Source organism: Falco rusticolus, chromosome 1 (genome assembly GCF_015220075.1).
Source record: "Falco rusticolus isolate bFalRus1 chromosome 1, bFalRus1.pri, whole genome shotgun sequence".
NCBI classification, from domain to species: domain Eukaryota; kingdom Metazoa; phylum Chordata; class Aves; order Falconiformes; family Falconidae; genus Falco; species Falco rusticolus.
Window position 1 is genome coordinate 31,026,752 of NC_051187.1, and position 15,350 is coordinate 31,042,101.

Sequence of the window (15,350 nt, forward strand, 5' to 3'; positions counted from 1 at the left end):
TGTTGACTGAAAGCAACTATTTGACTCAGCCCTAAGCATATACATCCAACAGCTATTTATTTTCTTTTTGTCCTCCACTATTACATATTTCTACTGATTTATGCTAAATAATTAAAGAAAAAAATCAGTATGTAAACCAATCAATGACTGAAATCGCTCTACTACTTCTACTTAAAAAATGTTTTGTTCCTTTTTACCTGTTGGCGATACATGGAAAATTTACTATCAGTTGTCTCATACTTCATCATTCTTTTCTCAATAAGCTGATTAATTTGTGCATTTACTTCATTTATCTGCAAGACAGAACAGAAAACTAAGGAAATGGAGCATTAATTCTTTAACTTCTCCAAGAACTAATTGCTTTGCAAACCAGATTTACAATCCAGATAGTTCCATTTTTAAAACAGAGAAACAAACCCAGAAACCTCAATGAGTCATAAAGTACTGGAGAGGAAAAGGCTATGGTTTGGATTTCCAGTTCTGTGCGTTTATGATAAGGCAGAAACATGACATTAGCCCTGAAAAATGAAGTAAACTGGTGTACATGGAGAAAAAATGCATGTGAATTGGCACAGACAGAGAAAAAAAGACTGGTATTGTCACATACTATGTGAAAAATGTCATTTTATCAGTATTAACTAAAGTTCCTTTTCACTCAACCATTTATCAGAAGTTTTAAGGGGACCAAATAAAAACTAAATGCTATCAAATTTCCAATGAAATTTCTAAAAATGAAGAGTCACAGACCATCATATTTCCAGCTCTATGGTACCTTCCTTCCACTGCCACAAAACGCACTTGCTTGTCCGCAGTCTCAATCTGTTGATCTTCATTCCAGCTGAAGCTTTAGAGCCTACTGCATCTGGAAACTCAGAGCTACACCAGTGTACTGATGCCAGCTTTTCCAGTCCTGACATAATGCTACACTGGGACTCTCATCAGCCATGGAAACCACAGCCCTAGCAACCTTCCTTTAATTCTCTGCTAACTAGATGAGTGCTGATAAGCAAGCAGTGTAAATATGTGCTGAAATCCAATGAAGTCCAAACGTCACGCAGGTACAGCACTGGGCATTATCCTGACATTTCTATGAGCAATATCCGTGTACTCTGCAAGTATTCCAAATAAAGTGCTCAAGAGGACTAAAAATGCTCCAATGCCTGAAAAAAAGATCTGTAAATTCTATTCCTTTACAAAAGTGGTAGAAAAGGCCTAAATTTGAAGACGGCTAAGAACTCCCTTCTGTGAATACATGTCTCGTTTATACATTATAAAATGCATGATAGTAGCATGCTCAGTGCAATTCAGCTCCTTTTAAGAAGGCTGACTTTAAAAAAAAAAAGCTAAGGCCATGCTGTGATAACAGATAATAAAAACATACCATATACTTGGCTCTTAAGAAGAAAATACTTCCAAAATATAACAAATTAAAAGGTTACCTCATGGAAAAAGAGGGGGAAAAAAAACAAACTTGAAGCTTTCTAAAATACCACCAAAACCCCAACAATACCCTTGGAAAAAGAAAGGTGCAAAACATGGCTTTAACTATGCCTGAAAGAAATAACTGCAACGACAAATATTGTTTTGATTAGAAGAAATAAACTAGGAAAGCAGAGCTGAATCACAGAGCTAGTTTATTATTTCAGACCTAATCTACCATTTAATAATGCTGTCAAATGAATCCAAAATGGCATTAGGCTGTCACTGATTTTACTTTCACAAAAGCAGTCTTAACCTTAGAATACAACATATTCTTGATGACACTCGACTTCTGATTCTCACCTAATCCAAAAAAACTGCGGGCATGTCTTTATTACGTTACTTTGGCATGCTCTGCGTGTGAACGCACAGGCTAGTATGACGATGGAGTTGCTAAACCTCTCTCTGCTCCAAGACACAAGAAGAATGGTAGATGGCCTCACGCCCATGGGTAAATCATTCTCTAATCTATTACAAATACTGTTTCCTCATCATCTGTATTTCACAGCAAAGGCCAAGCTGGAGATCCTAGGACTATTAAAAACCAAGTGGTAAGAGAAGGAGAAGACATTCAGACTGAGCAGTGTAACTAGTAGTATGTAGGACATCTTCCTACCCTGGCTAACACTGATGATTATGATTTACAATAGAAACACTAATAATTAGCATTCCTCTAGATTCTTCTAGAACACAATACTACATATTTAATCCTTCATTTAGGATTATGCAAATATGAAAACTTCATTGAGTAAAATATATAAATGTACTTCCATGGCAACAAATCCCTCTGCACATATTGGATATATACTACAAATAAGGATTTTTGCTCATTCTAACACCACTTGCTTTTAAATTCTGAAAAAATCTGGAAAGCTAAATCGCGTATTTGATTCTCAAATGTCCTTTGGTTTTACCAACTGAAACAAACAATGCAGACCTATTCCAAACACTAAGGAGTTCTCAGCCATTGCACATTGATTAAGACACGATATTGTGAAGATGTATTGCTCGGAGAATGTTGTTCACCGCTCCATAAACATTCTCTATATATTGGTATAAACTCCCTCAATGAAAAAATCAAATCTTTAGCGCTAAATTAACATCTCTGCTGATACCACAGCAAATTGCTAACACAACTTTCTAAATAGCATTTAAGGGTATGGTTGGGTTTGGGGTTTTGTTTATTTTTATTTGTGTTTTTTAAAAAAACAAACATCTGAGAGTTTGCATTTAGTGATTAACACATCTTTTGTTTTACAACTGAAGGGATCTTCCTTTGTGAATTAAACATTTTCTCAAGGATATAAAATAGGGATAAGGAAACTACAGTGTACAAGAACCTTAGACTATGCTATGGAACACAAATTGAGCATGACCTTGGCCAATTTACCTTGATTTCAAGTACATTGAGATCAGATTGACTCATAGCCGGCTCTGCAACCACCTTTTGTAAGATATATGTTGAATTCTTCTTACTTTCAAGCTCTCTAGGTATTTTTTCAGTAACCAGGTATGAATTGAAATTTATCTCCTCTTCTAGTTTCTTCATTAAACCTTAAAAATAAATTAAATCAGTGTCTATAAAAGTAATGTAGTGGATAATTAAGTTTGATCTCGCCAACACATTACAGTAATTAGCAGCAGATGATAACAGCAGCAACATAACATTTGAGTCTTCTTTTCAGCACTCAAAGAAACAGGTAGTTACTTGATTTAGAATGTTAACCTGCATGTTGAACAATATAATACGTATTATTATCCATCTGTATCTCTAACATATAACCATTAACTCCTTGACAGATTCATCAATAAACAAGTAAACCCCTTCTTACATGAAACTAACTGCATCAGATGCAAAATTCGACATGCAGTATTGATGTAGAAAGCCATTAACCCTACATGTGTCTCATATCAAGATATTTGATTCTGTGTTACTTTTTTTTTGTGTTGTGAATTATGTTCTTCTGAAATTTTAGAAGTTAAGAGCTAGACTTTGGTTGCTTATGTGCATGCAAGATGAGGGGCAGCAAAGCATGCCACAGTTTTTTTACAGTTGGGCCTACTCACAGATTGCATAGGTCATTGTTTTGTGTGAATTACTTCATCTACAGACAGACATTACCTCAGAGTGAATCCTTTGTCTGTACAAAGATCTGAATTTGGCCTAGCTCATGTATAGATTTGTTATATCCTTGGAAATTCTTCCTTAAAATAAGACTTTATTCCAATCCAGCATCTAAAAAGGCCTTAAAATGAGCAGAATTTAATGTATACCTACTTTAAGGGTCTTTCACATTGCTGGAACACTTATAAATTGCCTCCCTGTAAATAGCAAACTATTTTTTCTTCTAAGAACCAGCATTTAATCTCAGGACAATATATATATGAGAATGCTGAAAATAATAACAGGAAAAAACAAGACAGAATTCTTGAGTAACATCGAAAATTCTGTTGAGAAAAGCAACCCCATTTAACAAGCCTGATGCACACTGCATGTTACCATGCTTACCATGATGTGGCTCTTGCAAGGTGGAGTAATTTAGCCTCTTTAACAGATCATTTGTAAATAAACAATGGTACATACAGATAAGAACAATGCACAGCTAGAAAAATGTGACAGAATGAAATAAAGCATCTGTTTAAATTACATTACACAGTCTTCCACTGACAACAGGCAGTTTAGTGCAATTACTCCTCCCGGGCCCCTGTGCCAAGGACTACTGTAAGATTTGGAAGTCAGATGAGAGTGGGAATAGGTATTTCAGAATATTTTTCATGATCTAGGTGACTAAAGAGTAAGTATCCTAGATACTTTTAAAAACTACTTGCTAGAGTTGTTGGGGTTTTGTGGGGGGGGAAGGGAGGGTGTCTCTCCATATTTGAGAGAATATGGTACTGCAATTAAATGCCAACAAAAGCAAGAAATCCAAAATCTCTTTTTCACGTACTGCAAAAGCAGAGAAAAGCTTGAGTACAGCTGTACTCTAATGTTGCTGCAATAGAGGGGATAGGAAAAAAACGGAGCTGAAAGTAGGGGGTTTGGTTCTCAGGCTAAAAAGCCCACTGACTGCAAAAAGGAAAAGGTCAGAACAAAGTGAAATACAAGCCTAGGAAAAGGGCCCCCCGTTATTCTGCCACTATTCACCTCTAGAAACACTATACTGATAAAGCCTCCTCACCCTCTGCTCCCAGCTCAGACTGAAAGGAAAGCGACTTGGTTTAGCTGCCAGAGAGGAAATAAGCCATTAGTACTTGAGAAAGCCTCAAGAACTGTAAGAAAGAAAACAGACCCTAGGGAAAGCAGTGTTAGTAACAAAGTCAAGTCAACACAAACTAAAAATGAGCTGGAATTCCTCTTTTCCTGCAGCTTAGTTTGTTGATCTCTGTGTTTATGAAATGCAACACTACCACACAATCTTTCCCCCTTCGGGGAAAGGTCATTTATCTTGTGCAAAACAAACAGCATCAATACTGGTTTCAGAATGGGTAAGCAGAGTTACTCCATGGATGCAATAGCCATTATGTATGTGGCACAACAGATATACCCTGAGAAACACACCTGGACTTCCTGAGAGAGATTTCCCACTTCCTTCTTCCAGAAGAACTCGATTCCAGTCTTCCTCAGCCCACAACAGAGCTGGGCAGGAGGGACCACATTTTATGTATCACTAGAAATCCACCACCTCTGCAAATGCAGCAAAGCTTCCCACGTACACTGTGAGCTGAATTAACACCTCAAAACTGACTAGGAACACAACTCCCAATTTGGTATTTATAACCAAGATTTTTGGTGTGGAAATCAAAGTGATATCAATTAAATTATTCTGATACTAAATATTAACATTTTTGTTTAATCAAACAAATTTCTTGTTTTCCTCTTAGTAGGAAAAAAATATATATCTGCATACATAGCCTATATTTTATTTCTTGTACTCCAGTTTTCTTACAAAAACGTACATGCCTAAATAATCTGTTGTAGATATGACACTAAACTCTGGAAATAATGACACCTAAACAATTACTGTCATAAAAGTACATTTGAACCGATTGACTTCACAGGGTATAACCTTAATCACTAGCTAGATTCTGGGATAACCTCAGAGCTACTACCAACTTCTTTTAAACTGACTGGTTCTGCATCATGCCTACTTTTGATGGTGCAACAAGCAACGAAGCAAGTTAAAACTTGACATCTTGACAGGGAAAGACACGATGTCGTCAACATCCCTCATGAGTATACGCAGTTTCTTTCCTAAACACTTTTGATATATTTTTTCCTCCTGTACAATTCAACATATGGAGAAGTAACTACCTAAGAGCTTTTTTTTCCTGCTTAACAGAACCTTAAAAAAACAAAACACAGGGCAGCTCTTGGTTGTTGTTGTTTTTCAGTGAAAAACATTCTTCTTTCAAATTCCCAGGCTAGAGGAAAGAAAAGCAAGCATACTTTAAATCTTTCCATTACACATATAAATTCTGTTTTTAATGTTTTAACATTGACTTATAGTTACAAAATCTACATACGTAAGCCGCACAGAAAGTCTGGCTCTGTGCCCTAAGGTTATTTTAGCAAGGTTCTGCCAACCACATATTTACATGTGGAGAGCTATTAAGAGCAACTCCTCATGTTTTCCATTCAAATTTTATTATTATTATTACAAAGAGAGGGATGGGAGAAGGAGTTACTTAGTGCTTGCTCAGTCACGTAGAAAAGAGGCAATTTTCTCTGCATAATTCTGCTAATGGATCTAAAACTTAACTCACCTTGTGCTCAGATTCTTACTTCTTTTCCCTCTACAGGCTACCAATTGTGCATCCTATATCAAAACCATTTGCAACAATAACTGGGGTTTTTTTGGGGGGGGTGGTGAGGGGGGGGAGAGAAAAAGAAAGAGGAGCACTCATTTTATAGACTATTTGCCAACGCTTTGTTTAGTATCACACAGGAAGACCGTGACAAAGGCACATCTAGGATAGAGGTTCACATGGCATTCCCCTACATCAAAGCTTTCACTTCCCTTTCTGCAATCATCCTCAGAGTACTGAAACGATTCCCTCCCACAGCTTCCAATGATATCACTTCCAATTCCCCTGTATTAAACAGAGGCCTGGGACACGCAAACACTAACAGATTATGATCAAATCACCCCTTTGATATCACCTGGAGAAACTAAAAAGCTTCCTCAGTTTGCCATTAAGTTATGCTTTCCGTGTTTATAATTATTACTGATGCTCATTAAAATCTCTCTGACCTTTCAATGTGCTTCTTGAATTCTGGTCGATGGACACCGTGTTGCAGTGATGGACACATCAGACATAATATAACTCTCCTACTCCATTTTCTTCCCTAAATAAATGCATGGACAGCACCAACTCTCTGACACTGGGAGCTCCAGTTGTACCATTCTACATGATGACCCACAAGTCCTTTTCAGAGTTACTTCTTAAAGAGTCCCACAGGCTGTAACTACATTGCACATACCTCATTCCTAGAGGAATACCGTGTCACCTGGCTATTCCTTAAAATATATACTGTTGGCATTGCCTTGGCTTCTTAAGTGATTAAGGCCACTTCGAATCAACAATAAAAAAAATATTCAGTCATTTCCCCAAATTTCCCCAAAAAATCAAATCCCCAAAATGATGAAATTTATTTCACCTGGCAATTTCACCAGTGATAATTTGCTATTTTCTCTCAGGTATCTGATGTAAACACTGAACAAGAGAGCGCCAAACACTGATTTCTGTATGTCCCTATTAGAAACATCCACTTGGTGATGATTCCCTGATTAATTTTCTTTCTAAAACTTTCAACAGACTCCTTTCAATCCTTTTAACAGGGGTCATGTTGAATTTTTGCTGCCTTGTTTGTTCTTCAAAATGGGCTGCAAGTTAAGAGCCAATGGTCTTAAAAAAGTCAACCATAGTAATACAATTAATCTCACTAACCAGACTTGTACTCTCATCAGAGATACCAAGTTCACTTAAAAGTGCTTTACCCCTGACCTTGCATCAATTGACAGTGACTTTATAATAAATGAAATCATTTAAAGATCGAATTAAAAGTTCCACCCAAGCCATTCTCCTCTATCAAATAAATCTATAACTAATTGTAATGTGGTCTGCAGCACTGGTAGACATCATTTAAACCTGGGGATTTTAGGGAAAGATAGTTCTGTGGAAAAGAAAAATGTTAATGTTTTCATTCAAATGGATTATTTAAATAATAGCATCCTAAATTTCTGTTTTTCAGCAAGTGTTCAGAATGACTTAAAATAGACATCTGTACAAAGCAACTCCTCTGACTGGAATCTTTGAACTTCTCAGCGCTCTAAATCTACTACATATTAACTTAATGAAGTGTATAAATTACACATTTCACTGTTTATCAACAACACAATTATCTTAACACATTCTTTTAATCAATATTTTCAAGCTAGTCATCCACTTCTTCATATTTCTGCCAATAAAGTGAACAATAATGTCCTGTAAAATGGACAGAGATCAAGAATTTCAGTAATTCAGTTCACTTTTTGGCATTAACAATTTGTGTTTGTGCCAGCAGAGATATTCAAAGCAAAAAGATGGCAATCTTGCTGAGGAAGCATGAGCTAGGTTATTCAAACTAGTGGTCAGTGTTAATAAAAATACTATTCATATCCAAACCAAAAATACCACAAAAGAAAACCCAGAAACTGCAAATTCATGTTCCTCAGTGCTACCAGCAGCTACTGCCTCACTATAGTTAAACAATACACTGCGTAGTACTGAAGTTCGGAAGGAGTGTACTGTGGAAAACAATATGATCAATTTTAGTCTGTAAAACATCTCATAATGATCAACTGTTTTCCAAGATACAATACAAAGTCTTCTAAATACTGTATTTCTAAGAGTTAAAACCCTACTAACCATAAGCTGTATTTTTCTGGCACACCTAAAGCAGACTGATGCTAATTGCATGTTAATGATACTCATGAATACGTGCTAGTTGCATTCCTTATTCCTTAAAGAGTTTCTTTACATTTCTTTAAAGTACTTAATCCTAAATTAATTATAAGATGAAGTAATCAAAGCAGCATGTATCTGTAACACAAACTAAAAAGCTTCTACTCATTAACAACAACTTTTATCATTTTATCTTGCTTTGGAAGTTAAAAGCAGTATTAAAAATGGAAGATAACTGTTCTAAAGGGAAGTATCTAACTTCCAGTGAAAATCCACACCTACCAACCAGCCGTTGAATTGTCAGCATACAAACTAAACTGATACGAATAGGCAGCTGAGGTATCTAGCTACAGCCAAAGGGAATTTTTAAAATAAAATAAATTGTGCTAACTGTAGACCAAGAAAGCTTTTAAAATAAATGGAATCCTATTCAGTGCACTGTGGTCACCTAATTTCAATTATTTAAAAAAGACAGTTGGCATTCTGTAATTGTTACTACAGACAGTGTCTTTGTAACTGCTATGGGGATAAGCAATTACAAAACTAAGTCCTGAAGTCTTTATTTGGGCAAAATTTCAACAAAAGTTTTCTTAAGGAATGACTCCAAGTTTTTCGGCAGAACATCTAAACACTTTTTTTTGTCCCCTGCAAGCAGGGCTCAAGATAAGGAAATTAAATACATTAACTGTATCTGTATTTTCATCTCAATGATTAAATGACATATTTACTGGCTTTTTATTATGTTACCTTTACTTCTGTGAACTGAACCCATGAAGTTTCCATTGGCCTTAAAAAAAACTCAGGAACTGAAATAGAAATGTTGACACAGCTTTGCTGTATAAACTCTCCGATAGCTACTGCAAAAATGGAAGAGTTATAAAATCCATTGCAGGTCCCTTTGAGTAAAGACGACAGTTCAGATACTCTTTTATTTCCATTTGTGGTTCAGTGGCTGATGAGCATCGTAAAAAAAATTAAAGTAAAATTACAAAGTAATAACAACACAATGTGGTGGTGACTGAAAAAAAAATTCTGTTAACTCAAAACAGCTGCCAAAGCAGTTATGTGATGCAACTGGAATATTAAGTGTAACTGAAAGAGTAGGGAAATGACTGACTTTACTAAGTCATTATATATATCACCAATAACTATTCAGAATCTATCATTTTTGGCAGCAAGTTATACATATAATAAAAATCATTCTAGGCCATTTTTCTTTTGGTTTTTGGGGTTTTTTGGTTTTTTTTACACCACAGCAACTTAGAATGCAACTGGAAAAGACCTGTGGAAAGGACTGTTCTGAGTCTCACACCTTCTCACTAATTTACATCCAGTGAAGTATTTCCCTATAAATCAAAGTCAACGCCTGTAGGAACAGCACATAAAACCTCTATCAGTCCTGTGATGGTACTGATATCCAAGTGCAAGAGACAAACCAAGAGGGGTTAAGTGACTTGCCAAAGATCACATACATCTGAAACACTTAACCCTAAACTGACTCCCCGTTCTGTTGACAAACTGCCAGGCTAATCCTTGTTACAGTTCCTTCAAAGTGATTAAATGATCAGAAACCTAGAGGCTGTCAAATTGTAGCCTTTGGAGGCAGTTATGCATTTACCTAGTAACTGCAATTCCTCCCCACCTGCTGTATTTATAAATGATCTTACAGTACTAACTTACTCCACAAGCTGTATAATTTATTTTGCTGAGGTTATTTGCAGACAGAGATATCCCTGAACACAAGGAGAAGCAATCTTGCTATTACTAATGTAACACAGCGACATACAACTCAATCAGCTACAGTGGTATAATGAGAACAAAGTATTTTAATATGTAAGCAAATATATTCATGTATAAATATATAGGTTTCAATATATAGATACATCTAGTATCTATAATTAAACTAATAATATAAACATAATCATATATAAGTATGTGTGTGTATAATCCATAATCTATAAAAAAAACTTAATTAGGAAGTAGCTTTATTTTTGGTACCACACAAAACTACAACACAAAATTGCACTACAATTAGAAACAGCCCTTAGAGCTTTTCAAAGAAATATTTTATAGAAGGTAACTAAAAGAACTAGAAAAAGCCTACATGAATAAAACATAGTATTCAATGTATTTGTACATTCATTGAGAAAATTTTTAAAGAAGCCATATTTCACCAACGCCCAATTACAAATATAAAAGGCATAAAACCTTAGAAAAGACAAACTCCTGATTTAGTAACAGGTTTCTGCTTTTTCCAACCCTTTGTAGTTCCAACTGCTTTTTTTTCTTACAGAGTATTACGGTTAGTATTCAGTATTTAACTGTTTTAGTATTTTTTAAAAAGTGGATCTCAGAAATACAACTGATACCATCTTCCCTTGTGATTGTTTCCCTGTTTATTTGGGGCAAGGCATGTTCAGCTTTAGGATCCCCAGCATGTGCCTTTAGAACATATTGAGTACTACTTACTTTCAGGTTTTGAATCCACTACTGCATGATGCATCTCTTTCAGCTGGAGCTGTGCTCTTTGCAGTCTCTGCTCTGCATGGAACAACTTTTGAAAGACAATTGGACACACTTTGTAAGCTTTGAAATGCATATTCAAACAACTAAAACAAAAGAGTATCAAAAAGAATCCCCAAAAATAAAAAATGGTAGCTATAAGCATCTGGTGATTCCCTGTTTCACAAGGGAACATGCCACAGCAAATTTTCAGCGTACTTGATATTCCTTACTGTTAATTGAGGAAAGTATTCTTGTACTCCTGAGCACTATTTTCTCTATAGCAGAAATTCATTACACAATTTTTAACCAAAAACACTGAGTGGCTTGAACATCAGAAAAACAAAAAAGAGATGGCAAGCACCATAACTGCAGCAGGTGACTATCCTTATGCTGCAGTTCTTGCAATGCAGCCGAGCTGTCACAACAATCCACTGCCCAACTTGAGAGCCCACTGGAAAGCTTGTTGCCAAACAACATCCAGCTGATGAGCATTTTTGTGATTTAGAGAGATGTGTACTAAGAACCGAAATTAGCTGGACATCACTTTCATTTGACTTGTGGTCTCACTTGGGTCCAAGCAAAGACCCATCCCCTTGAAAGCCTACCGATTCACACAGATTCCACATCTAGATACAGACTGCGATACTAGAAATCTGGGGTTTCCCCTTTTAATACAGTGTTGAAGTTTGTGCTACAGAATTTGGTGAGAAGATGCAACAATAGGGCACTGGATTTTATTTAAGTATCTTGTTTTGACAACATAGCTCAGGAACAAAACCCACCCTTATATTCAGATGTCATCTGCTTCGAGGGCTTCCCAGGACATCATTTTTGTCAAACTCTGGGAACAATATGCCAAGGTTGCTCTGGAATACATATTCCCTGCACCCAATGAAAAGCTGAGGTACTGGCTGTATTACTCAGCCCCTGCAATCTTAGTGCAGCTGCACAGAGATACAAATCAAACTAAGGAAACATTTGCTCACTACCATAAATATAAAGAATTATCTTAGGGTGCTACAAGAGTAAGTCATGGAACATTTCCTGGGACTGCTAAATGATGATGTCAGTGGCAGCTGAGGCAGCCAAGTACCTTGAATGAGGTTTTCCGAACTTGCAGGGTCAAGCCTTTTCCCTTAGAATGTACATATATATGTTGAATAGGATTGAATTTGCTAGTGTTGGGAGAAACTGTACTGTTTTTCCTGAGGTACTTTTTAAAATGCATGATTCCCAAACAAACGTCAACAACCATTTATTTTAACACGTATGCTTTTATGTCAGTACCTGATTTTTTTGTTCTTGTTTCTGTTGAGCCAAAGATTCTTCTCTCTCTTTTTCTAAGCGAAGCTGTCTTGCTATTTCAAGCATCCGTTGATGATTTTGTACTGTCTCCACCTACAGCAAGTGGATAAATAGTGCATGTTACTGTCAGATATTTGAGAAATACATTAAGGAGATCATATGTCTCACAAGCCCACTTAGCACTTCCCTTCCATAGATGTTACTACTCAGAAATGACAGCAAAGTACTGGACTCAAGATTCTTAAAAGCTCTGGACTAAGGCCTAGGCAGATTCCCTGTGGGTCAGTTAGTTATTCGATTCCTTCCTAGACATACAGTATGTTTATCTTAATCCTTGTTTGCATTCCAAAATCAGAGTTGCAAGCCAAGTATTATGACACTGAAACGTAACAGTGTTACTTCTCCTATTACCCTCTTCTTAAGACGCTCTACTCTTTTGATGAGTTGATCTTTCTCCTCTTCCATTGCACTGATGTCCTAAAAAGCAGAAAAAACAAAGAAAGAAATGTTAATTTATTTACAATATAATAGGGATTGGACTAAATACTATTCAAATTAATACGAAAATGGAATTTTTCTCTGAATACACTGAGGCAGTTATAATTTTATTGATCTATGATCAGAACATCCAAGATTCCAATCTCTTCTCTCTGACTTCCCCCACAGTTCCCGCTCTCTTTATGCTAACATTCCCTCATCTGCATCCTTGAGTATTAGTGTGAACATTTAAAATAAAAGCAGGTTGATTTCTCTAAAATAAAAACAAGCAAACAGAAACAACCAAGGAAAAATCAGCATGAGTTCAACATTTGATGCAGTGTAACATATGTTCGTAATGTTACCATCATTATCCACTTCCTGGCAGACAATTTTGCATGAAGTTGCATAGGAGAGATGTTTGCTGGCTTTTTTTGTATTAAAATTGTGTTCAAAGACACACTTTCTAGTGCTAAAACACTTAACCAATTATTATTCTCCTTTAATCCTATTTTACAACAGCTGGACTCCACAGACTAAGTTACAAGAGAAAGGGAACTAAATTCTCCAAATGTAGACCTTATCTCAACATTTGCTTAACTCGTCTATATGTCTTACTGGAAAGCTGTACACATGCTTAAATATTTTGCTGAAAGCAAATATCCTTACTTCACACCTTAGCCACACAGGATCATCATTTTTGTTGACATAAGCTCTTAATTCATTCAACACCCTCTGAAATTACTACCCTACGTCAGTGAAGCAAAAGGCTTTGCATCAGTTTGCATTCAGAGGAAAGGGAGTTCTAATATTTGAAAATCATGCTGAATGGAGTCTTGGCAGCATTGTTTCCCAACCTGCTTCAGAAAGCTCAGTCTTAAGCACAAGTGAGGACTTTCTCATCTGTTTGCCAACAAAGCAGTTTCAAAAAGGCAGCTGCAGTGCCTACCAGCTCTGACCTCTACAACTTGCACACTGTAATGAGGCCACAAAACCAACAAAAATATTCAAGAAAAACCTAAACAAAAGTTCTGCGATTCTGTCAGAATTTTTTACCCTTCTTATTTCTGCAGTAGATAAACCAGATGTTCTCAGCTGCTCACACTCCTTATGTAGGTTTTTAAATGCTTCCATCAGTTCTTCATACTACAAAATGAAATAAAAACCATCTCTGTGTCTAAGGATTTTCAGATCAACATGTTGCTTTACTACTAAGACAGTAAATACAGAAATAGAAATATGGTGAGAACAAGAATTAAAGGCATTTTTTCATCACAAAAGCTTGTCAACATGAAATAATAAAAAAATCACACTGAATTATCTTGCATTTGAAAGTATGCTCAGAAGTTTCACAATTTCTTCGGTATTTTCACCTCTTCCCTTGGAATACATAGTGTATTTCCAAAACAGGAAGATAAGATGTTATCTGAAAGGGACAATGCCATATTAACAAATTATTCTCTCTTACTATAAATCTGTGCATATCACATATGTAAATTTATCAGCCCAACAAGGAAGAGCTTGATCTAATAGCATGCTTGATTGAAGCAACGGATCTTAAATTTATAAAGCACTGAGCTTCAATTCAGCAAAGGAATCCGAGCACACACCTGACTTTACATGTGAGAAACAGGTTTGACACATTGCGTAATCATGCCCTCAGTATATTACAGAGATTGATATATGTAGTTCGGTAGTTAGAAAGAAGTAGACAGTGTGCTACTTCCACACCAGTATATTGCCCACCAGTAATCTTAAACTGAGAGGCAGTGTGAAAGTCTGTGTGGGTAGAGAAATAACAGGGGACAGAAAGAGTTTAGAAATATGGATAGGAAATAAATTTAGATTCAACTTGGGGAAATGCAAGCTGAGATATAAGGAAAGATAATCTCCACAGAAACAGCCACTCAATGAGATGGAAAAATCTAAAAAGAGAATATCAAGTCATTTTTTACTTCCTGGAAAGAGCAATTGATATAAATGTTGAACACAAAATGGCAACAGCAAAGGCCAGTTCAAACAAAGGCATCATATCCTGAGCAGTGAAGCAGCAATTCTATTCTATAAAACCCTGGGGAACCAGCATCTAGAATGCTCTGTTCATTTCTGGTTGTTTCAATATCAGGCACACACCAACAAGCTGGAATGAATTAAAACAAAATGGGAATAAAATGGCTACTCAGAAGAAGATAAAGTAATAGAGAAAGAGCTTCATTAAATGGCAAATAAAGGTATGACAAGGTATGCACACGCTGGACAATGAAGAGCAAGTTACAAAAAAGTAGGAGTAAAGACACAACTGGCCTGCATTATATCACTTAGGCATTATAGAAGTACTTTAACAAATAATCAAATAGCAGGTAGTCTCTGAGCAACTGTATTCACAATTGCTGATGCCCACAGCTTTCCTTTGTGTGGATTCTCTTCCCTCTTTCAAAAGGGGAGCTTAGTAAGTCTTTTCCTTATAGGACCACAAAATTTCAAGACCAGTGGCAAGATTCAAACAAGGGCATAGCACAGCTGGCCGATCATAATGAAGGGAAGGTTTCTCACTTTCAGCAAATAAAAGCTGCAGCTATCCCACATGCACCCGAAATACGTGACACACTCAAATGACCAAAGAACACCCAGGTTCCTAT

The 15,350-nt window shown here is 36.3% G+C and overlaps 1 protein-coding gene across 2 annotated transcripts in view; it reads right to left on the minus strand.

Annotated features, from left to right (window-relative positions):
• Positions 1-15,350, minus strand: part of IFT81 (intraflagellar transport 81) — a 42,756-nt gene that overhangs the window by 23,910 nt on the left and 3,496 nt on the right. For both annotated transcript variants that reach the window (XM_037375433.1, XM_037375434.1), the window contains exons 4-9: positions 13,768-13,857; positions 12,646-12,711; positions 12,217-12,327; positions 10,894-10,978; positions 2,870-3,033; positions 198-293 (exon numbers count right to left, since the gene is read on the minus strand). In XM_037375433.1, coding sequence (XP_037231330.1) covers positions 198-293; positions 2,870-3,033; positions 10,894-10,978; positions 12,217-12,327; positions 12,646-12,711; positions 13,768-13,857 — 612 coding nt within the window. The remainder of the gene's footprint in view (positions 1-197; positions 294-2,869; positions 3,034-10,893; positions 10,979-12,216; positions 12,328-12,645; positions 12,712-13,767; positions 13,858-15,350) is intronic.